General features: G+C 44.9%; 1 protein-coding gene across 3 annotated transcripts in view; it reads left to right on the top strand.

Moving 5' to 3' along the window:
* The window catches only part of PTPN14 (protein tyrosine phosphatase non-receptor type 14), a 180,900-nt gene that overhangs the window by 49,135 nt on the left and 106,640 nt on the right, over nt 1-25,125 (top strand). For 2 of the 3 annotated variants that reach the window (XM_045452537.1, XM_045452539.1), the window contains exon 2: nt 22,774-23,101. In XM_045452537.1, the coding sequence (XP_045308493.1) occupies nt 22,928-23,101 (174 nt within the window). In that variant the 5' untranslated portion in view covers nt 22,774-22,927. Of the gene's footprint in view, nt 1-12,864; nt 13,128-22,773; nt 23,102-25,125 lie in introns of those variants that run through there. The other variant, XM_045452538.1, reaches the window with a different exon arrangement.

Raw genomic sequence — 25,125 nt, 5'->3', positions numbered from 1 at the left:
GGTTGAATTCAAGGTTATGTGTGAGACATTTTTCCTCTGCAAAGCTTTCTGTAATTTTTTTTAAAAAAAGCTTATTTGTTTATGTTGAGAGAGACAGAGAAGAGGGCAAGTGGGAGAGGGGCAGAGAGAGAGAGGGAGACAGGACTCTCAACCTGTCCGTGCGCTGTCAGCACGGAGCCTGATGCGGGGCTCAGTCTCACAAACCGTGAGATCATGACCTGAGCTGAAATCAAGAGGCGGATGCTCAACCAAATGGGCCATCCAGGCGCCTTGCCCTCAAAGCTTTTTGGAAAAACCTAAGTTACCTTTAAATGTTTAGGTCTGGAAGGGACCTGGGTTGGTTGTAGAAACGAGCCTTCCTATCCCCCAGCCACATTATGGAGAGGAGTGACTTTGTATTTGCTCAGAGCCTTGAGATTGGAGGGAAGAGAAAAGCCGGTATCGAGGGCAAAGTCCTTTATTACCAGTGGGTTGGTTTTTGACTTGTACTTTACTGCTAATAGCTAACATTTATTGAGCACATATTGTGTCCCACTTATTGAGCTAGGCTGCTAGATTGAAACCCTTAGAACAGCCTTTTGAGCTAGATGCTACGTGACAACCTTCATTTTTATTTTTTTAAAGTTCACATAGTATTATTAGATTTTTTTTTTAACGTTTGTTTATTTTTTTTTCAACGTTTATTTATTTTTTTTGGGACAGAGAGAGACAGAGCATGAACGGGGGAGGGGCAGAGAGAGAGGGAGACACAGAATTGGAAACAGGCTACAGGCTCTGAGCCATCAGCCCAGCGCCTGACGCGGGGCTCGAACTCACGGACCGCGAGATCGTGACCTGGCTGAAGTCGGACGCTTAACCGACTGCGCCACCCAGGCGCCCCGTAACGTTTGTTTATTTTTGAGAGAGACAGACAGAGCATGAGTGGGGGAGAGGCAGAGAGGGAGGGAGACACAGAATCTGAAGCAGGCTCCAGGCTCTGAGCTCTCAGCACAGAGCCTGACATGGGGCTGGAGCCCACGAACTACAGGATCATGTCCTGGGCCAAAGTCAGACACTTAACCGCTGTGCCACCCAGGCGCTCCGACGACCTTCATTTTTATAGATGAGGCTTAGGAAGGTAAGTGAATTGTCAGGTTGGTAAGAAATGGAGTCAGGACTTGAACTCAGGTATTTCTGGTTCCAGAGACCATCCTGGAATAATCCCTTAGCCTCAATTCTCTGTCCTCATTCATTTGTTCAGTCAGCAAACCTGCACAGTTGATTTGATGCCTGCTGTGCATAAGTGCTCTCACTGGGCTGTGGAGCTGCACTGTTGACTGTGAGATGTCCGTGGCCTTGAGCAGCTCACGACTGAATGGCAGAGTGGGATAGTGCTGGGGCGGGGGGGGGGGGGGACAGGGGGCGCCCAAGGCAGAGCCAATTCAGACAGGCGGCATCAGACCTTAGAGTGGGGCATCTAGAAACCTCTCTTGGAAAGGTGACTCCACATGAGTTCTGAAAGGGAAGTAGGAGTCAACTGGGTACAGATCGGAGAGTGGGGTGTGGAGGATAGAAATGGCTCCAATGCAGGTGTGGTGCACGTGAGGAAAGAAAGGGTGGCTGGGCTGAGACCATAATACAGTGGGTAAGCCTTTGGGCTTCGCCCTGCCAATTCCTGGCTTTTTGTTCTTTTTTTTTTTTTTTTTTTTTTTTTATTTCAACGTTTATTTATTTTTGGGACAGAGAGAGACAGAGCATGAACGGGGGAGGGGCAGAGAGAGAGGGAGACACAGAATCGGAAACAGGCTCCAGGCTCTGAGCCATCAGCCCAGAGCCTGATGCGGGGCTCGAACTCGCGGACCGCGAGATCGTGACCTGGCTGAAGTCGGACGCTTAACCAACTGCGCCACCCAGGCGCCCCTCCTGGCTTTTTGTTCTTGAGCCAGATCTCGCCCTCTTCAATCCTCTGTTTCCTCTGATAAGTCTGGGGATAAATAATATACCTATCTCCTAGGAGTGTCGTAAGTTTAATGACATATGGCCTGAAACTGCTTATCATCACAGTGCTTGCCACATAGTAGATGCTTCGTGCCTTGAAGCTACAGTTACTAATGGCCATCGTCCTTATCACCATCCTCCTCTTCCTCCTCATTATTTAGGTAGACAAGGAGCAGATCTTGAAGGACTGTCCTCATGCGGCTGTATGAGCAGCCTTAGCCCCTCTGTAGACCAGGGAGAATTCTGATGTCTTCGAATGCCGTCACGGGAGGGTAGAGTGAATTTCCTATTTTGAGGAGCAGCAGCAGGCTTATTTTGATGACACGCATTTCAACGGAGCAGAGAGGTCAAGAGCCTGTCTTGACGTCTGTGCTTGCTATGGGGACATGTGTAAGGAGAACAAGGCAATACTATTACTTTGTGTCGGTTTTGGCGAAAAACCGTTTAAACACAGCTGTCAAACCTCTTTGCGGAGAATGCCATTTGCCCTCTGATTCTTAAGAATTCATCCTCAGTAGCTTATGAGCTTCCGAAGACAGGAACCATATTGTACTCTTTGTTGTCTATAGTGTCTGGCAACTGGTAATTGCTCAGAAGAAATGAGAGGGGTGAGTGCACGTTGGTGGTGTTCCTTCATGTCCTGGCACTTGCTATTTAAAGGAGGGCAGATGGGGTTAAGGAAAAAGGTGAGAGTTGTGCCAGTGCACTCAGTGATTGTTATATGCTCGTGATAATATCGCCCTGCTTACATTTGGTTTCTCTTGTGCACCTGTGCAGACCGTTGTTCCAGACTCAGTTAAGGTGTGTAATAGGTGAGCTCTGTGAGGACGGCACAGCTGTTGGTCTCACATGGTTTTATCCCTATCGTCTAGCACAGTGCCTGGCATGGAGTAGGTCCTTGACAAATATTTGCAATAACGGGGGCGCCTGGGTGGCTCAGTCAGTGAAGCGTCCGACTTCAGCTCAGCTCACGATGTCATAGTTCGTGAGTTTGAGCCCCACATCAGGCTCTGTGCCGACCGCACAGAATCTGCTGGGGATTCTCTGTCTCCTTCTCTCTCTGCCCCTCCCCCGCTTGCACTCTGTGCCCGTCTCTCTCTCTCGAAAGGAAACAGTAAAAAAACATTTTTTTTAATATGTGCAATAATGAATCTCTTTTGAAAAAAATTTTTTTATTTACTTAATGTTTGACAGAGAAAAAGTGTGCACGCGAGCCGGGGAGGGTCAGAAAGAGAGGGAGCGAGAGGAAATCCTGGTAGTATGGAGCCTGACATGGGCTCGAACTCACCAACCGTGAGATCGTGACCTGAGCCGAAGTCAAGAGTCCAACACTTAACTGACTGAGCCACCCAGGAGCCACCCTTGAATTTGTTTTAATACTGGAATTGGCTTACAGGGAGCGCGTGTGGTGGGGTTTGTGTTCATATCTGCACTTAACCCATGAAAAGAGAAAAGTGTATAGTTTTTTTCCCCCCTCTGGTATTTATTCTTTTGATTTTTTAAAAACTTCAGCTTTATTGGAGTATAACCACAGATAAAACTGTAAGATGTTTAAAGAGAGTGTTGCGATTTGAAATACATATATATCGTGAAAAGATTCCCTGCCCCTCCCTCCCCCATCTAGTGAATGAACCCATTCATCCCATCACGTGTTTATCTGATATTTATTATTCTGTTGGCAGAATGAAAGGATACTGTGGACAATTTGACCAAAGTGCAGAAATTAATATGAACAGGTAGGAGGTTGGTGCCTCTGGGTGACAGTAGGTCAGCTCTTCCAGATTTCCTGAGAAACGCCGAAGTTAAAGCTTGGGATATGCCAGTTGGTCATGTAAATATCAGACCTTCCCCACATTTTTGGGTTATTTTTCAGCACCACAGTATCAAGATTGGCCTCCGTTCACTTTCAGGAGGGATGGGAGGATCCAAGGGGGTTGTTTCTGTTGTGGCAACAGAGGAGGAACATAAGGCAAACGCCAGGCGTGTGTGTAGAGCAAACACCAGGCACACGTTGGGTGAAGACTGGGGCTTCTCCCTTTCCACTCCCGCTAATCTCAATTCTTTCTTTTTCTTTTGACCTTGGGGTCATCTAGCAACTTTGTTCCCCTTGTCCTAGGTGCTATTTTTTCACGTGGTTAACTAGTTGTATACAACACGGTCAGTGGGTCTTGAGCTCCACGTTAGATTTCCATTGGTAGAGATTGACTTCCTTGTATCCCTCCAGACTCTGTAGAAAAGTCACAGTAAAGGCTCCTTTAAGATATTATGGAAGATGGGAGACTACACAGCCTAAATGAGACTGTGAATTCCATCGCTAGCTAGTATGTTGTCTGTAGGCTTCAGTTTACTCGTCTGTAAAATGGGTATAATGCTGATGCACAGTTGATGATGTGGGTACTAGAAATATAATGCTTATACACAGTTGATGATGTGGGTACTAGAAATAACCTGTGCAGGGTTTCGTATGGAAGAAATGCTCCAGAAATGCAAACTATAATTTCTGACAGAATTCGGGTATGGCTTTGGCCATGAACATTTAGTGACCATAATCTTGACCCTCTGAGTCATGTTGCTCGGAATGGTGCCAGCATCTATGGATAGGGCCTATAAAAGGCTGGATGTCTTCAGCCCCTGCCCGTCACGGGTTCAGGCTCAGCACAAGATCCATGTGTGCTTGCGTTGGGATTAACCTTCTGTATTATTTGGGTGGTGGGGATGGGGAGCTGGAGGTCTAGGTCAGTTGTATTTTGCATTCCTCTTCAGGTGCACTTCTGCTAGCTCAGTGTCCATTGGCCCTTCTTTATTCTTCTATTCTTATCTAATAAGGACTTGCTCCTGGCAGTTGTCATGGACTTCCTGAAATTGGGCAGGACGTTCCTTCTCTCCTTGCTGAAATAATTCCAAAGGCTGACTGAAGGGCATTCACAGGAGGCTTTCCTTGCTAGAGAAACATCCCTCTTTGCTCCATCTGGTAGCCTTCATGATGCTTTTTGTTCTGTGGCAGACTCCTGGGAGAGACACAAGGCCCACTTAAAGGGCTTAGCATGAAAAACATAAAACCTGGTAAGTGCTTAGTAATGTTAGGTAGGACAATGGTGGTGACAGTGGCAGCGGCAGGTAAGGACTGAGGCTCACTGATACCCCATCACCCTTACCGCCATCATTCCAGAAGAGCAGCGCAAATGCTCTGGTTAGACTCAGTTCAGTGCCTTTTCCGTTCAGTATAACGATACAGATAATGTGTACAGATTAGCCAAGTGTGGTATGTGTATCGGGGTTTCTTTCTTGAACACATTGTTTTCTCTTGAGTTTGTAAATGTTTCACCTTTTCACTTGCTTGGTTTTCTTTAAACATCTCCGCATACCTCCAACTGCTTTAAAGAACTCCTTGCGCACAACTTTGCACATGAGCCAGTCGTGTCACGATATTTCACCCCTGCCCCCTTTTCTCTTTCCATCCGGACACCTCCCTCCTGGAGCCCTCTCACTTCCTGTGCCATCTGGACTGGGAGGAGGAACATGTCCTTATCAAGTCGTTCCAACAGTTCCCCGGCTTTCACATCCTTCCCTACTCACAACCTACACTCTTGGCAAAAACGAGACACCTCACAAAACGAAACCCACACCTGGCCCCTTGTGCCTCTCAAAGTTAAGCTTCCAGAGGGCCTGCCTGGCTTACTCTCCCAGATTTTTCCCTTCTGTATTTGTATTTTTTTGGTGTGGGGTTTCTGACATCCCCTTGTTCATCAGACACGGAGCTTGTAATGTGTGTGTCGTGTTCCTCTCCAGGATTTGAAGTGATTTTTCAGTTGGGAAAACATCTTTGTTTCACCACTGAAACCCCATTATCTTTCAACTTCTAGCTCTCTCTTTTTTTTAATGTTTACTTATTTATTTTGAGAGAGAGTGAGCCAGTAAGTGGGGGTGAGGCAGAGAGAGGGGGAGAGAGAATCAGGCTCCACACTCAGCACAGAGCCCCACTTAGGGCTCGATGTCATGACCACAAGATCAGAGATCATGACCTGAGCCAAAATGAAGAGTGGGATGCTTAAAGAACCGAGCCACCCAGGCATCCCCTCCAGCTCTAGCTTTCTAACTATTGACTGGATGCAAGTAACCAGACAGAGCAAAGAATTAAGCCTAAGTGTTCTAGACCCTCTTCAGACATTCTTTGTCCTTTGTCATAGTCTTCATTATCTGACATAGACGAGAGCACAGTTAGCTTTTCTTGTGGTGCCTCCTCCAGTGAGAGATCTTTTTGTTCAAGTAAGGATTTCATGGGCAAATCCAACATGCATGCTCTGTATTTTCTGCTGAACATGAAGCCCATCTCCATGAGTTAGGTTGTAAATGCAACTTGTCTCAGTTTTGTTCTGCAACAAAAAGAAAACAAGAAGGATTTAGAGTGAATAGGGAACCACAGAGATAGATGATTGCAAGGCAATGAACTAGTCCCTAAAAAGAGAAGGCAAGAAAGGTAGGAATATTTATGTTGGGGAATCTGAGGCAGTGAGTGTCATAATAAGAGTCTTAAATATATGAAGGTGTGATGCGGGGATGATGGTTCCCAGTTGCCCTTTTCAGGATGAAAGACTTCAAGGAGGAAATAGATACAATTATGAATAGAGATTTAAGTATATTTTACAAAGAAGAAATTTCAACATGGTAAAGATTGTTACTGGAATAAGCTATTAAGGTATGACCATCTTGAGTATTTTTATTCGATGTGTTCACCCACAATCTAAAAGTTCTAAATTAGGGGCGCCTGGGTGGGTCAGTCAGTTAAGCATCCAAGTCTTAATTTCAGCTCAGGTCACGATCTCATGGTTCTCGGGATCGAGCCTCCTGTTGGGCTCTGTGCTGCTGGTGTGGAGCCTGCTTGGGATTCTCTCTCTCTCCCTCTGTCTACCCCTCCCCTGCTCACACTCTGTCTCTCTCAAAATAAAGAAGTAAACCTAAGAAAATAAAGTTCTAACTTAGTGTATAAATGACTCACTGCCATTACATTTTTTTTTTTTCCAAATTAGTTCACTCTTCCTTGAGAGGGTCCAGGCACAGGTACTGGAATGAAATCTTCGTTTTTTACTACTTGTCTACTTTAGTTCCTATATCAGAATCCTCATTTACCAATCTGACTTACAGGAAGCCGTGCTCTCGAAGACTAAGGACTATGGCTCCAGTGTTTGCGTAAACGCAACAGTTAAAAAAAATCATATGTAATAGTAAGATAAAGAGAATATTTTGGGGGCACCTGGGTGGCTCAGTTGGTTAAGCATCCAACTTCGGCTCAGGTCATGATCTTACGGTTCATGAGTTTGAGCCCCACGTCGGGCTCTGTGCTGACAGCTCAGAGCTTGAAATCTGCTTCAGATTCTCTGTCTCCCTCTTTCTCTCAAAAATAAATAAACATTAAAAAAAATCACAATGTCTTAATTTTTATTCTTTCCTTGTGCTGAATTTGCATTGCTTTTGCTTCAAATATTGCATTTATATAGAATAAAATGAGCGTGGACATAAATCTCAAGTGAAAATCTCTCCACACTGGAAACTCTTCTTTTTAATTTTTTTGAGGAAGAGGAGAGGGGAGGGAGAGACGGAGAGGGAGAGAGACAATCCCAAGCAGGCTCTGCACTGTCAGCACAGATCCCGATGAGGGGCTCGGGGCTGTATCCCATGACCATGAGATCATGACCTGAGCCAAAGTCAGGAGTCAAATGCCCAACTGACCAAACCACCCAGGCAACTTCTCTTCTTTTTTTCTACTTAAGCTGCGGACCTTTGCTACCTCCCCTTCTACCTTCTGCAGATTATCCGGAACCCAAGAACGGTCTCCAGACGGTCGGTGTGCATTTGCATCCACTCCTTGTCTCTTCTCGTCCTTGCCTCTGTCTGGACGAATCTCTTCCCAGCTGCCCAGTGTATGTGCCGCTCTGTTTTTATCCTTACCGAGCATGTCCTACCATTTGGTAGGCAGAGAGGGTGTCTTTACTTGTTCTTTGGGATTTCCCACAATCAGTAGTCTGGGCTGAGCGAATAGTAGTATTTGAGGAAATGGTATATAAATATAAGGAAGTACAGTCATTTGATGTTCGGGCCAAGTAATTTCCATAGTTGCTGCCTGACGGAGGACAGCGTGTGGTACTTCTCAAAAGCTGTCCTCAGAACTGCTGCTCCCGAAGTTGTGGCATGGTGACATAGCACTGGAGCTAACGAGAGAAAGGATCCTGTTCATTGCAGACTGGATTTGGGGGGCCATTCTGCCACGCAGACCTGCTCTCGCGTTAGGACTTCGATATATCCTTTTTGGGTTGGAATTTTCCTTTCCTAAAGCTTTTCTGCCTTGCTGAGGAGCCATGCTTAAGGTGACCCAATAAGAAAAAAGAAAGCTGTAACCTGATCTTGGTCCTTTTGACTCCAAGTTTGATTCCTTTCTGTTCTACGTTAGGCAGCTTTTCAGTGGAGTACTTAAGAAAACACATCATTTTGAGCATTTTGCAGGTAAAGAAAGGGAAATCATAGTGACTTACCATAGCTTCTGCATTTGACAGTCCTTTGGGAATCAGTTTAGCTGTATGTAGTAAGAGACGTCTAAAAACTTACAGGTTTTGACTTGGGAGCATTCCTCCTTAAGAATCTATGCTAAAGAGAGGGGTCTGGTGGCTCAATTGATTAGGTGTCCGACTCTTGATTTAGGCTCAGGTCGTGATCGATCTCATGGTTAGTGATTTTGAGCCCTGTGTTGGGCCCTGTGCAGATAGTACGGAGCCTGCTTGGGATTCTCTCTTTCCCTCCCTCTCTCTGCCCCTCTCCCACTTGTGCTCTTGTGTGCTCTCTTTCTCTCTCTCTCAAAATAAATAAATAAACTTAAAAAATATTTAAAAAAGGGGCACCTGGGTGGCTCAGTTGGTGAAGTGTCCGACTTCAGCTCAGGTCATGATCTCACGGTTCGTGAGTTCAAGCCCCACGTTGGGCTCTGCGCTGACAGCTCGGAGCCTGGAACCTGCTTCAGATTCTGTGTCTCCCCCTCTCTCTGCCCCTCCCCTGCTCATGCTCTGTCTCTCTCTGTCTCTCAAAAATAAATAAACGTTAACAATTTTTTTTAATATTAAAAAAAGAATCTATCTTAAAGAGAAAATTAGAGGTATAGGCAAATCTTTTTGAACAATAGCAAAAATCAGAACCAAACTAACATGTCAGCAACGGGGAACAGTTAGATAAATGTCGGTCTATGCTGTAGAATACTATGCAATAGTTTAAACTTGTTTTTGGATAAGTTTCAGTAATATGCGAAAGTAATAAGTAGCAATCAGAAAGAATGAAAGATGTCAAACACCGTAGTACAATCCCAGCTGTGTCAACAAATTTAAAATATACTTAAAAGAATGGGATAAAATATGCAAAAGTTTTAAATTGGTCATGTCTAGGTTGTGACATTTGGGGTGATTTTTGTTTTTTCCTCATAGTTTCCTATAATTTTCAATTCAGTAAAGACGATTAAAATTTTTAGTTAAAGTAGAAAAGGAGGGGCACTTGGGTGGCTCAGTCGGTTGAGTGTCTGACTGTTGATTTCAGCCCAGGTCATGATTTTGTGGGTTCAGTGAATTGAACCACAAGTTGGGCTCTGCTTTGACAGTGTGGAGCTTGCTTGGGATTCTCTTTCACCCTCTCTCTCTGCCCCTCTGCTCTTTGTTCTCTCTCTCATTCTCTTAAATAAATAAACTCCAAAAAAAAAAGAAAAAAAAGAAGAAGAATGGTCTCTCTAGGCTTAATAATTCAAAAGAATGGAAACTCAGGGAAGTCCCAGGGTTTAAGTGGCTTTTTTTTTTTTTTTTATCAATGTTTGTTTATTTTTGAGAGAGAGAGAGACAGAGCATGAGCGGGGGAGGGGGCTGAGAGAGGGAGAGACACAGAATTTGAAGCAGACTCCAGGCCCTGAGCTGTCAGCACAGGGCCCAGTACGGGGTTTGAACTCAAAAACCATGAGATCTTGACCTGAGCTGAAGTCTGACGCTTCACCAGCTGAGCCACCCAGGCGCTCCAGGGCTTAAGTAGTTTTAATTCCAATTTTGAAAAGGAATGCTTGATCTCAAGTGATTTTTTTTTTTTTATTTTTGCTTTTGCTCTTAGTCAAGGTATGATTTATGTGGTGCTAAAAGCAAATGGTTAATGAGATTTGTGTTCTAAGCATTGTTATTTATGAAGGGGGCATATATGATCAATGTGTATCTTACTATGTGTATCATCTAATTGTAAAAACTGGGCTTTGGAGCCCATCTCTGCCACCTGCTTGCTTTGGAACTTTGGCCAGGTTATGTAGTCTGTTTCCTTATCCGTAAGCTGGGATTGTGAGGGTTAGATGATACAGTGCGTGCAATAGTCTAGCATAATTCTGACACATAGCAACCACTCAGATGATCTTAGAGCTGAAATGGTCAGTGATGACTGATATAATACTGAAGGAAGCCTTCTCCTCAATGTTTTTATATCTAGTATTTAGGAGAAGCAGTATTTAAAATGATAGTTCTTGGGGCACCTGGGTGGCTCAGTCGGTTAAGTGTCCGACTTCAGCTCAGGTCATGATCTCATGGTTCGTGGGTTCGAGCCCCACATCGGGCTCTGTGCTGACAGCTCGGAGCCTGGAGCCTGCTTCAGATTCTGTGTCTTCCTCTCTCTCTGCCCCTCCCCTGCTCATGCTCTGTCTCTTTCTCTCTCTCTCAAAAATAAATAAATCTTAAAAATTTTTTTTAAATAATAGGTTTTTGTTTAACAGAGTGTTAATACTCCAAAGATTGCATATTGACAAAGTAGATGTTGTGCTCTACCTTTTATCCCTCTGAGGATGGACCTGTTCCATCCTTTCTCCGAGCTCGTGTAGGCACAAACACATACAAGATGACTGGCTTCGCTTTGGGTCTGCACGCCTTACTCTGCAGCTTTTTCAACAAGCTGGTAGTTACAGAATTTTTGACGGTTGTTGCTCTGAGTTCATAGGTAAAGATTTAGCTGATTTTTAATAACAGCATAATGCCCTAAATCATGTGGCTATGCCAGAGTGCATTCAAACGTAATTCCGTCATAGATATGCAGGTCGTTTTTAGGCCCCCACCCTCTACTACAGATGATGTTTACTGCACCATCCTTATACGCGATCCTTAAGATCCATTGCTTTTAAAGTGGCATTGCTGAGTTAGAGTGTGCGTTAATTATAGTGCAGAGGGATTTGGGGTGATAAAAGCTGTAAAAGCGTTGTTGGTTCCTGGCTTCTCACCATCTAGTTGAAGGATAGATACGCATTTTCTTTTCCCAGCGATATTTTCGCTTATGTACCAAGATTTCGGCAGACAGGGTTTGTTTGCAGGGAGATTTGAAATCCTTAATATTCTGAAACACAGGTGTAAGTCAAGAGAGCAAAGGGAGCCTCCTGAATTACGTTTACCCTGCGTAGCACTCGCCGTATTTATTAGATATGGCTTTGTTAGATATTGTACAAGTTTAAGTTTCTCAGCTTTTAAGAACGAAGAGTCAGACCCGGGAACCGAAGCACTTGACGTTTGTGCTCCTGTTCCTTCCTCCGCCCACCCCCTACCGGGCTGCAGTCATCCCCTGCCCAGGGGGAGAGCCCTCCCCACGGCAGCAGTGTCTCCAGAGGCCCCGGCTTGCTCAGCACTGATGCAGGCCACTGAGCACATCTTCAGGTCTGAGGTCACTAACGGTAGCGGGAATGTTAGCATGCTAACAGTGTTTTTATGACAGCCAAGTGACCGTGCTGGCAACAGGTGCTTTTCTCTGTCATGTCACCCTCAGGCTACTTAATGTACAGCACGAGTTTTTTCCAAGAACCCACCTGGGTTGTGTGTGGGGGTCTCATAGGCAGAGGACCGAGAGAAGAAAGGACAATTACGATGGGCTTCCTGCGCGTGTCTGTGCACGTGTGCTTGTCTGTTTATCGCATGGGTGCCAGCCGGTAGCATGGGCATCGCTGTTTAGAAGCTTCGTTTTCTCCCATCAGTGATTGACAGTTGCTTACACCAGTGGGGAGCATGCAACTCGGTAGCAGCTGATACTGGCTCCTACCTGTTGCCATTCTTTCCCCCCTCTGATTCAGCTACTCGGCTCCGGGGAAGTGATTGCATCGTTAACGCTTCAGAACCCGCTGGGTTGTATTCCTGACTCACTGACTTGGTCCCGGTCTCTGGAGCCCACTGTGCATCCTGTCCGTGGTTCCCAGTCAGTGAGACCTAGGGGTCTTGTATTCGTGCTTTGCCTCCTTATGATAAATAGCCTTAGCTTTTGAAATTCTACAAACGTTGGCTTGTTGGAAAGCGATTCACACCCTTGCGAACGTTGGCAGTCTGTGTTTCCTTGGGCTTCCTGCAGTATTCAGTGAAACAGCAACAATAATAACGACAGTGACTGCAAACATACAAATAGTGCTCACCATGTGCCAGACTCTGTGCCAGCCCTTGATATGTTACCAACGGGTGTAGTCCCGCAGCTGCACCTGGTGGGTATTGTTACCACCGCCATAGTATAAATGCAGCAAGGGAGGCAGCCTCTGAGCTATGGTTATACAGCCTGTAAGTGGCTGATGCAGGGAAATCACTCCACATCAGGGTGAGGCTCACTGATGGGGCCAGAGAGACCAAGGAACATGGCGACGTACCCAGGGAAGCTGGGCACTGGCTGCATAGACCCCCTTGAAGAGAGTTGGCAGAGATTGCGTGGCTGCTGCTTCTGTTTGGATAGGAAGTGACACGGGTGAGTCCTCCCATCCGAAAGTTCTGGACATGCAAGGGGAGTTGAGGGAATTCAGGCATGGACAGGAAGGAAACGGGAGAGGGAGGTGTGGAAAACTTTGCTAAGGGAGGTCACTTGTAACAGCCTTTCACAAAGAACCCCTCTCTTGGTCAGCTCTGTCCCCATTAGGGTGCACACCCCAGAGGAGGGTGAATGAAGCAGGTTGGAGGTATGTTTACCTTCAGCGAATTTCTTTCGTTTTGATGAGTGAGTCATACGAACAGGCTGGAAAACCTCTCCGGTTGCTCTTGTAACTGTGTTTTTCAAATTGGTGTTTGAAGAGCTTGTATTGATGTGCTGGGATTATCCCTCTCTGCTGCACGCACTGGAACCGTAGAAGGAAAGTTGTCTAGGTAAGAGGCACTGGGTCGGGGGGAGGAGGTATGGGGTGCTGTGGCAGGGATAACACCCTGATTCTGCTGCCATGCCATCTGGATAGAACATCCTGGGACTGAAATTGAGTCACCGGCCTCAGGACCCATTTCTGCCATATCTGGATCGAGTCCACTCGGGCTGAGCAAAGATGGACTGCAGATGGCATATTGAAGCCTTCCTTATAGAATGTGGTTGTTTGCTGTTGTCATTGTTATTTTCATATCACCAGGTCGTTTCCTACCCCCTTTCTGGGTATTTTAACATGGTTCATTGAGTAAGAACGTGGGATCAGGTGGTATCCTTAGTAACTGTGGGATCTTGGGCAAGGTCTTAACCTCTCCAGAGTTGGTGCTGTCGTCTGTAAAAATGGGGGCATTGGGAATCACCGTCTCCTAAGACCATTGGAGATGATGCTCAGGAAAATGCCTCTGTCATCATATCTGCTTTAAAAATGGAGGTGCTCGCTATTGCCTTCTTGGTGTTCCAACACTCACAGGACTCTCCCATTCTTCTTCCCGGCTATGATTAGCTGTGACATTCCAGGACGCACATCACTGTGGGTGTAGACACTGACACCAGAAAGAACTGGATTTGGAGAGTTGCAGATTCTACTGTCTCTCAAAGAAGGGTGGAGTCTCGTAGGACAAAGCATTCCTGGCGTGAATAGACAGAGAAAGCTCATCAGAGAAGTAAGCCAGAGTCAGGTGCTCTGATACAGTCGATTAAGCAGGTTGGGCAGGAGGAATCCCTTCCCCTCTGCCCATTGGTTGTTCTTTGTACTTTTATCCAGCCTGTCAACTTTCCCTGCAAAAAGAATTTTTATTGCCATCTTTTAACAATGAAATGAGAAATGCTCACTCTCAATTTGATCTAGTTAAATGTAAGGTTTCTTTTGGAGGGGCAGGAGGGGTTACATGGAGGAAGAATTCTGACCCCCTTTCTCTGTAACATAGCTCCACAGAGTGGAGGATTTTTGCCAGGTTGCTTTACGAAGTGCCATTTAAGAAAGACTTCTTTATTAAAAAAAAAAAAAAGAAAGAAAGAAAGAAAAAACAACTTTTTAATGTGGGAAATTTCAAGCGCGTACAAAACCAGAAGGAAAGGTATGAGCCTTGTCTGCCACCAACCGCAGCTGGCAACTACGTGGCCAATATTGCTTTATCCGGACCCCGCAGCGTCCCTTTCCCATTATTATTTTTTTAAGTTTATTTATTTATTTTGAGAGAGACAGTGCAAGCAGGGGGCGGGTTCAGAAAGGGAGAAGGGGACCGAGGATCCAAAGTGGGCTCTGTGCTGACAGCAGCGAGCCCGATGCGGGGCTTGAACTCACGAACCATGAGGTTATGATCTGAGCCGAAGTCAGATGCTTAACCCACTGAGCCGCTCAGACGCCCCCCCATACCCACCCCAGTCCTGTTATTTTTGAGTAAATTCCAGACAACATATTATTTTATCTATAAAATATTCAAGATGTGCTTTGAATGCCTTAAGAGTCTCAGTGAAGTCAATAATGAAAGCTTTCATGTTTTGAGATCCTTCCTGTGGGAAGATCACGTCTCTCTAGAGACCTCAGGGCGGTGATCCTCAAAGTGGGGGATGGGGTAATGATTTTTTTTCAGCAGTTACCTGTGGGGGGCTTTTTCAAACTGCTGGTCCTCACAGATCGTTGCCCCTCCCCCCCAACAGTCGAAAATGCAGCCTTTGATTCTTCACCAAACTGCTTTGCTCTGAGTATTAGAGCAGGAATAAACAACAGAGAACCACTGCTTGGGGTGGGGGAGTTGGGATTCCAGGTAATAGAAGCTTTACCACTCAAGAACCACTTTTTTTTTTTTTTTTTTTTTTTGGTTATTTTTAACCACTATGGATGGAAGTTTACAAGTTTACAAGTTACACTGTGTTTACGAGTATATTTCTTTACTGCCATCTTAAGCAAAATATGCTGGGCATTATTCCGTCATCCATATTTACCACAGGGTACTTTCGATACTGTCTTCCGTGCTGTGGAATGCTTAATTTTATAGTCAGCCTCCCTCATTGCCTCTCTGTTCCCTGCCAGCATACTTTTCTTTATCTCCTTTCAGTCTGCTAAGGGCTAAGAAGCAAGGTATGTAAGGTATATAAAGTCAGAGTAAATGCACTGTGAGGGTGGTTTGTGTTTGTTTGTTTCCTGAGCAGAGCATTAATAAGGACTTCGTGATATTTGATTGCTCAGAGGATGTTTGCCTCCATTTCCTGGTTTTCGGAGACATTCTGCACACATGTAGTTGCTATGTAGCCATTTTTCATGGAGGTGAGGTACCACTGTGATGGGGTCCTGTAGCAGGAGTCTTTGTTCTGACTTGCAGTGCAGCTCCAGATTTCGACAAATTTCTCTCCATCCCACCACTGAATGTTTGAAGTTGAGACAGTGGGAGGAAAAGGAAGAAATTCAAAAACGTGGACATTCTGCATTTGTTTTTGTAGTTATTTAGCAACTAAAAGTTAGGGGCTTGTGTTGTAAACCTCGCACAAAATTTTGCTTGGCTTCGAATAATGCAATGTATGGATGTAATCTGGGTATTCTATAGCACTAACATTTATAGAAGAAACTAACTCTAATTTTCACCAAAACGAACTACCTTCCTCTCTGCCGGTCTTTAAGGGGGAATCGGAGAAAGCATTTCCCATTTTCCCATACTCTTTTCTCCCCCATGCCCTTCTACCCCTTTTTAAAACTCTCCTCAGAAAAATGACATAGTACTTTTTAAAACTGAGCTGTGCCTCATGCGTGTTTATACACAGGATGGACTCATTGCATCATTTTTTCCTTTCTCACACCCAGACCAGGGTTACATAGTTCTGTGAGGTGTGCTTGGGAGTTGTAGTAATATGGAATGCTGGAAAAATGCCAGAGACTGTTAGTAAATATAGAATGCAGTGGAACAGCAGTTAGCTTATGTTCGTGATTTCAGAACTTATGTTCAGATTTCAGAAGTAAGCGTACATAATATAGCATGGGAAATAAAAAGATGACCGCATTTAAGATTTGGATTTTAATTCCTGTCTTTTCCCTAAAGAAATTTAGTACAGGTAATTTAGTAAAGGGGATTAAGCTGTCTTTGGTTGATATTATGAAAGGTCTCTCCACTTCTTACTCATCATATTTAAAATTTATTAGATCAGCCGACTGACTTTTCTATGAGAAAGCTGGCTCTGCTCTGTGTTTTCCATTTGGCAGGTGTTTTGTTGATATGTTTAGGGGGAAAAAAGAAAGTACAAGGTGCTGGAAATCCACAGCTGATTGTTAGAAGATGGAAACTTACATATTAGTTCTTCTTAGGAAGCTGATCGGTCAGGAATGAGTTTTAGAAGTGACTTTGAAGCTTTTCTGTATGTCCTGTCCTCTTCTGCTGTAACTTATTCTATGAAAGGCCCTTAAAGTGTGTTTACAGAGCAAATATCCCTACAAATTGCTTTCGGCAATCGTGGGCACACTGGGATTCTTTATCACATCGGTAATTCCCTTCTTGTTTTGGCAAAGAACTTCCATGGGATGTAGCATCTCTCTGGTCTTTGAGACCACGCCCAGTCTAAGACACATCAAGGGCTGGAAAAGACAGGCTTGGGTGGGAATGTTCTTATAGAAGTGTGGGTTCAATTTTTTACCCCCAAAGAGCACCAGTGAGCTGAATAACTTCTCATCCCTCTTCTCTGCACTTTTTAGCCTTTCTCACACCCTCGTAAGTCAGATCTATCCAAGGCTCCAAATTCCTTAGGTGCCACTGAGGTCACCTGGAGGCCCCTGCCCTACCTTGGCCTCAAAAACTCAACCCTTTCAGAATTCATTCTTTCTTTCATCATAGTGACAAATATTTATTTAGCGCCCTGCCACATCCAAAGGCGACTACAAATCTAAACCTGACATAGCTCTCTCCCTTCAAAATTCTTGTGGTGGGGACACCTGGGTGGCTCAGTCGGTTAAACGTCCTGCTTCGGCTCAGGTCATGATCTCACGGTTCGTGGGTTCGAGCCCCGCATCAGACCCTGTGCTGACAGCTCAGAGCCTGGAGCTGCTTCAGATTTTGTGTCTCCCTCTCTCTTTGCCCCTCCCCGACTCGTGCTGTCTCTCTCTCTCAACAATTAATAGATGTTAAAAAAAAAAAAAAAAAGATTCTTGTTGGGGAGCTAAGACACACACGGGAGTTTCTCTGGGGTGAGGGAGACTGTGCTATGCCATCAGCGGTAGAGATACAGCCATTTGGATTCTAAGACCCACAGCAATTGGGAATCAATTTCCACTGGAAAAAAGAACAGCTGCCTCACACCAGACACTGTAAGCATGTTATTGACTAAGATAAGGAAAAGGCCGCAACCTTCTTACCCACTTAGGATGGGCTCTGTATGGGAGCGTTTCTTCTGATGATTGGCTCCTTTCTGCTCTAGGTGACGGTACACTGGAGGATGACAAGGTGGAGTGCTGGGACAATGCACGGTTCTACCCTTGGACTTGTCATCGCTTTGCATTCAACTCTGTGTTCTCTGCTTTCCCTGTTTTTTTGTTTTTAAGACTTTAGGTGGTCACATACTCCGGTCCTTTCCACGGCTGCTTTGCTATCCTTTGAGCAGACTGGGCTTACTGTATGAGGGTGGAAGAGGAAGGGGACCTTTATAGCCACTGAGTGCTCCACAGAAGCATTTTCTCATTTACTTCTCGCAGATGGGCAGGGTGGGTATTATCTTCACAGATGAGTAAACTGAGGCAGGGAAAGGTTAAGTTGCTGGGTGTGCACTTAGGCCAGTTCCTGCAGGAAGATGTCAGTGCAGAGCCTGATGTGGGGCTCAGTCCCATGAACCATGAGATCCTGACCTGAGCTGAAATCAAGAGTCAGACGCCCAACCGACTGAGCCACCCAGGCCACCCTTCACATTTGCTTCTTACTCCCGGTGACTCTTGTCACTAAAGGGCTGGGGTCTAACTCTTTTATCCGATGCTACTTTTCTCACTAAGCTACATCTGTGAAAAAGAGGATCAGCAGATGATGTTTGGAAATTAGAATAAGATGCTGTTTGTCTTGAAAAAAAAAAAAAACATCATGAGTCAGCACTATCGGCTTTACTATCTGTACTAACCAAGAAAAGAGTCTGTTTCCTTAAACTTCCATGAATGGAAGCAACATTTGCAGCTTGCCCTTATTTACTTGATATGTTCTTGAAGAGGGGACAAATAAAACTCATCCTTTAAGTGACTTCAGTTTTTAAAAGAGTTTTCCATTAAACAAAACCAAATCTTATGGCAAATAGAATTGACGACCCCCTAGTTTGAGCTCTTTTGGAAATCCAGTATCATCAGGAAAATCTACAGTTTCATAAGCATGTGACCTTTTTATGAGAATTTGGCATTTTGTTCTAGGTTTTACAATGTTCCTGTGATGAAGTGAATATGATGTGGCCCCTGAGAGCCACACAGGGAAAGTCGTTGGAGTCCCAGAGAGGACTTGTTTGTGATAGACTTCACATCCAGTTTCCCGTCTGGTAACATATCTTTTTTTTTTTTTAATGTTTATTTATTTTTGAGAGAGAGACATGGTGTGAGTGGGGGAGGGGCAGAGAGAGGAGGAAACACAGAATCCGAAGCAGGCTCCAGGCTCTGAGCTGTCAGCACAGAGCCCGACTCGGGGCTCGAACTCACAAACTGCGAGATCATTAAGCTGAAGTCTGACGCTTAATCCACTGAGCCACCCAGGTGCTCCTGTCTGGTGGCATATCTTAATCCTCCCTCTCTCTGTCTATCAAGGACAAAGCAGAGGAAGGAGGCTTAAAACCCAGATGGTGCTGGGTCACGTGTATTGTAGAACTGTGTGCCTTTGTAAATAGTTAGGAGATGGACTCATGATACAAGTGCTATGGATTCTTTGAGAGCTTAAACATGGCGGTTAGGGGGGGCCTGGGTGGCTCAGTGAAGGGTCAGACTCTTGATTTCCACTCAGGTCATGATCTCACGGTTCAAGGGATAGAGCCCAGAGTGGAGCCTGCTTGGACTCACTCTCTCTCTCTCTCTCTCTCTCTCTCTGCCTCTCCCCTGCACATGTGCATGTGTGTTCTCTCTCAAAATAAATAAACATTTTTAAAAACACGGCAGATAATTCATAGACTATCAAAATGTTAACACTGAAAGGGACTAACAGATCATCTCCTCTAACCCTTTTCTTACAGATTAGTGTCACACAGATGGTTTACCTGGAATCATTTAGGTGTGACCCATCCTAGAAGCAAGGGGTGTCTTAAATGAGTGCCTGGCAATTCTTTCCAGAAGCACAACCCTCCAACCGCACGAGTTCTGGGCATAAATGCCATGAACTTTTAATTTAGGTGAAAGATGTGGGTGTTAAAGACGGAGAAAACATGTCTCTAGTTCTGGAAGAGTTTAGAGTCAGCCTTGCTAATACTATTAACACAAGTTTGATTGCTGTGTTACAATAGGCAGAAATGATGTGGGAGTTCAGACAAAGAAAGGGAGGGATTAGAGAAGTCCATAGAAAGAGCCAGCTGCATTTTCACCCGAGCTGTAAGGACTATGTTTAGTACCGGTATTGAGGGTTGCCTTTTGTTTTGTTTTTTTTGTTGTTGTTGTTGTTCCTTTGATTATGAACATTTTTAGGTATACAGAAAAGCTGAAAGAACAGTGCAGTGAATATCTGTACGCCCACCATCCAGATTTAACAACTATTAATGTTTTGTCATGTTTGTTCGACTCTGAATCTGTATATGTATGCATTGGGTTTTTAGCCATTTGTAAGTAAATTATAGATATTATGACATTTTTACCCCTAGATATACCCACTGCCATCTCCTAAAGCATTCTGTTTACACAAGCACAATTCTATCAATAACAGAAAAGGGGCACCTGGGCGGCTCCATCGATTGAGCATCCGACTCTTGATTTCGTCTCAGGTCATGATCTCAAGGTGGTGGGATCAAGCCCTGTGTTGGGCTCTGCACTGAGAGCATAGGGCCTGCTTGAGGTTCCCTCTCTCTCTCTCTCTCTCTCTCTCTCTTTCTCTCTGCTCTTCTCCACTGCTTGTGCACTCCCTGTCTCTAAAAAAAAAAAAAAAACAAAACAAAACAAAAAAAAAAAAACACCAAGAAATTTATTAGTAATACATTGATATCATCTCATTTCTGTTCCCTATTTCAAATTTCCCTAATTGCCTCATGCCTTTTATAGGTATCTTTTTAACCCTGGATTTGACTGAAGTTCACATATTGCATTTTGTTTTTTATAAGTCCTAGATCTCTTTTACTCTAGAGCACCACACCCCCCTCCGGCACCCCCCCCCCCATTCAATATTTTATGTCATGACATTGACTTTTCAGACCAATTTTCTTACAAATTTTTGTGGATACCTTACCTAGCAAGTTTCTTGCAAATTGAAGACTTAAATAGCTTAAAAAATCTTAAAAAATCAGTATTTTCTAGGAGATACACTGCCAGAGTGGCAGATGTTGCTTCTGACATACCATTTTTAGTAGCTAATCCATTTTAAGCTAATCTTTATTTGCAAAAGTAATCTAAGGTGATTGTAAAACGTTACAACACTTTAGAAATGTATAAAATACAGAGTGAGAGTTCTGTGTAATGTCACCTCTATGTGGCCCTAATAGTTAATTGTTTTAGGGAATTTACGTTCTTTCCCAGTACTTCATGTGTTTTTGTTTATTATACAAACTGCATTATCTGTGCATTTGGTGTGCAATGTACTTTTTATTTCTCTAACTGTGTGTTCTGGATGCGTCCTATGGAATATATAGCAGGGATTGTTTTTAATAGTGGCTGGGATAAAGGTGTACCCGGCCAGCCACATTCTTTCATATGTGTTTAAGGTGAGGCACACCCAGATGTAAAGCGCCTAGCCCAGGATTAGAAGTGTGGCTTATGCCCACAGAGCAAATATTTCTTCTGTTTGAGGCTCCTTGGTTAATATACGAGTTGAATCTTGGTGTCTTCTGCCTTGTTCTTCAACAAGGTGAGGGAATGTGTAGCAGTCAACTCTTCAAGGTTCTGTATTTGAATCCTGACTTCTTTTTTTGCTTTTTGGGGTGGGTCCCTGTGTAGTCTTTCCTGCAGATATCAGGAGATCATCAGGTTGGTCTACCTTAGAGGTAAACATGACAGTCTGCCAACACAAAGTGATTTAGAAATGTTAATAGGTTTTACCAAGCCACAGTCTCTAGCATGTGTATTTTAAGCCATCATAAAACATACCTGTCATGCTAAGGAATGTGCCAGAGGGCAGGCATCAAAGACCGGCCGAGGGAGTCTGGGGAGTATGTTTTGCTCTGTTGTAGGGTTGTGCCCTGACAACCTCTGTGAGGCCTGGGGTACTGACAGGGAGTGGTTTCTAAATATTAAAGCCATTTTATTTATTAATTCAGGAATGCCTGTAAATAGTTACTCATATTTGCCCCTCTAAGTGTCAGGGGGCTCCGAGGTAATTCTTTGGATGAAAGGTGTGAAGTCAGGTTGGATCTGCTTGACTTAGGGAATGGAGTTAACACAACAATCACATGAGCAAGAGATAGTCTTTTGAGCTTAATGGGGAAGAAAAAGGTGAACAGAGAGGTTGTCTGAACATTTCTGGCTTCTTTGGAAGATAACGATGAAGAAACTCCCAGTGAGAGCGGAACAGTAAAAGCCACTTTTGCTGTTGTTTTCTTTTTGTGTTCTCCATGGCAGTGTCATCCCTTGAATTTGGTGGGACATGAGGGTGTAAGTACATGTCACTATTAGTTAAGTAAGTTATCTTTAGTTTGGTGGCAAGGCTTTTGCGTCAAGCATTTTGTAAAAGAACAAAATGACGGTAGGGCAGTTCCCCACATCTAACTGCCTGTTTGGTGAAGAAGAACACAGAGTTGTGATAATAAATGCATTAGATTCATATATTTAAAACTTCTTCAAATGTAGAAAGTTGCCGACTTCCATTAAATGTGCATTCTCTTCATTTTCTATCATCCGTTCTAAGTGTATAAAGTAAATAACAAAATAAATATTAAGATAAAAATAAAGGTAAATAGTGTTAAGGTAAAGAAGGAAGCAGTGTTGCAAAGAGGGAGAAGGAACAAGATAAGATTCTAAGTTCAGGATCAGCCAGTCACGTAAATCATCGAGCTTCACTTCTTTCCCCTGTAAAAGGGGGGGATCAGAAAGCCTACGCCATCAGGCTGTTAATGAGGTTGAAACGAGAGGATCTATTTAGAAGTTACACAGTGTTCCAGTTCCACCGCTACTGCTTTCTTGAGTGGACAGGATGGTGCAGTGAAAAAAGCATGGGAATTCAAGGCCCATAGACGTTGGTTTGAATTCTGACCTTGCCATTCACCTTGTGCGTCTTTAGGTGAGGTCTTCTCATCTCTCTGATCCTCCGCGTCCTCAGCTGTCGAACGGATTTCATCAGCTCCCTCTTGTAAGATCAGGTAGAGCTCATGGGCTCCACCAAGAGGCTTGAGGGCTGCAGAGCTTGCTGGTTCTTGAACGTGGACGTCCGGCCGGCCGGCCGGGGGCGTGTGCTCGCGTGTGCGGATCGTACGCCGCGGCATCCGCAGCCTCCCTCGCAGCCAATGACCTTGCTGCTTCTCTGTTCGCAGCGATCCTCCGCAGCGCCGCACCGGGCATGGACACCGTTCTCGGCATCTGGAGGAGCACGTGCGGTAGTGTCATCACCCAGACACGAAGCTGCTAAGGCCATCTCAGGGGCGTGGGCGCCGGGATAGGAAGGCGGCGTCCGAGGGCCACGCAGCCATGCCTTTCGGCCTGAAGCTCCGTCGGACACGGCGCTACAACGTCCTGAGCAAGAACTGCTTTGTCACACGGATCCGCCTGCTGGACAGCAATGTGATCGAGTGCACGCTGTCGGTGGAGAGCACCGGGCAGGAGTGCCTGGAGGCCGTGGCCCAGAGGCTAGAGTTGCGAGAGGTAACAGCGGGTGTGGGCGGGCATCTGAGCCAGAACTCACTCAAGGGACTGGCCACCTGTCTCTTGGCACCTGCCGTGCTTTGCAGTCCCAGCCTCCTGTTTAAGAGGATCCTGTTGTCCTTGGCATAGGCTTGATCTCACAGCGTCAGTGGATCAGGAGGCCTGCTCCAATGCCGTGACAAGCAGGACCCTGCCTGGGGTGGCGGCTTTCCTTTTGTTACCTTCTATGAGGAGGTTGGGCGGGGGGTGGGGGGGGGGTGCCGTGTCACGTCCAAAGTCATTGTCTCTCTTTACAGCCGTGGAGCGGGTTGGCATTCCAGCTGAACATCTAGGAGAAAACACCCACAGAGGGGATGGATGCAGCTGCTTTTAGTTTTTGTTTGTTTGTTTCTATATTTTCCTCTTCAAAGAGGGGAAAAAATTGAAAAAGTATTTAAAGCGAGCATGACCAGCGAGGCTTTTTGTGGGCGCATATAAAATGGGCGTTTTGTTTCTTTCAGGATTCCTCATGACCCTCGTTTTCTTTCTGCTGTCTGTGAGCGTTTTAAGTTTTTTTATTTATTAAAAAAATTTTTCTTTTAATATTTATTTATTTTTGAGAGAGAGAGAGAGACAGAACGCGAGCAGGGGAGGGTAGAGGAAGAGGGAGACACAGAATCCCAAGCAGACTCCAGGCTAGGCTCTGAGCTGTCAGCACAGGGCCCGACATGGGGCTCGAACTCCCAAATGGTGAGATCATGACCTGAACCGAAGTTGGACACCCAACCGACAGAGCCACCCAGGCATTCCTAGACTTCTTTGGGCTTAAACAAAGCCAGGGTTGACCATGAAGGCAGTCATGTTATCACTCTTTAAAAGGAACTCTCCTAGGGCAGCATGTCCTTTATAAGAAGCAAGCCCTTAGTCTTCCAGTCTTAATTCTTTGGTGAGAACCCTGCACATGCTTATGCGTCCTGAGAGCCCGGGGCAGAGTGGCCAGTGGGTCAGGTGGTATAATTCAGTGGTTGCCAGTGCAGAAGGGACTGCAAGCCCCTGAGATTTGAGGAGCAGAAAAAGCTCTGTGGTTGTCCTGGGCCCTGTGACCACATTGCCCATTACCTCAGGGTGCTGGTTTGGGAGGTGGTGCCTTCTGGAGGTGATGGTGTTCGATGTCTTCCACACCCCTCATGACCCACCTTCTTCCATATGCACAAAGGAATTGGGGTCGGGGAAGTTCTTCTCCCCTTGGCATCCTCCACAGGCCAACTGTTGTATTCTTGGGGACAGTTTCACCTGAGTCCTTCTGTCTCCTGCCGGTCTTCGTGTTTATACGTCGGTTTCTGTGATCAGAGCTTCCTTTGAAGTTTCTTTTCCTGTATAGGGAGACTTTCCTGTCGCACAGCTACATGTGGCTTGGTAGCTGACCCAGCAAAATAAACATGGAAAAGGTGCTGCCTTTGCCCGTTGAGAGCTGGTTCCTTTTGGCTTATGAGTAGCACATTGGGGTATACATATTTAAAAATATGCGTGTGCATGGGCATAAAGGAAAAACCTTAATACTGGAGGTCGGTTGGTTAGAAGACTGGCTATATTTCTTATGAAAATGTTTGTTCTAGATCGTTTACGAAAGATATGCACTGGTTCCACTTTTGAATATTCTCTGTAACTCACGGTGGAGTAACTATTCTTTGCATATACTGGGAGACAGTAGAGCACCTGCTGAAGGAGTTATAGGCTCGGTCTTTGGCCTCCGGGACTTGGGTTCAAATTATAGTTGTGTCATTTGTTAGGTGTCCTTGGAAAAGTTACCGTGCTTCTCTGGGCATCGGTTTTCTCACCAATAAAGTGGAAATAATGATAACCTTACTTATCTTATGGGACTGTTGTAAATATTAAAAGAGATACAGTATGGAAAATGCATAGTGCTGCATCTAGTATTGACAACTGTCCCAATTTGAGAGTCTTAAAAATTTTTCATTGAAGAAAATCTTGAGCAACTGCAATGTGCCAGGCACTGTGTTAGGACTTGATGAGGGAAGATAAAT

Source organism: Leopardus geoffroyi, chromosome C3 (genome assembly GCF_018350155.1).
Source record: "Leopardus geoffroyi isolate Oge1 chromosome C3, O.geoffroyi_Oge1_pat1.0, whole genome shotgun sequence".
In the NCBI taxonomy this organism is placed as follows: Eukaryota; Metazoa; Chordata; class Mammalia; order Carnivora; family Felidae; genus Leopardus; species Leopardus geoffroyi.
Note: the sequence above shows the minus strand (reverse complement) of the source record. Positions and strands in the feature narration are given on the sequence as shown.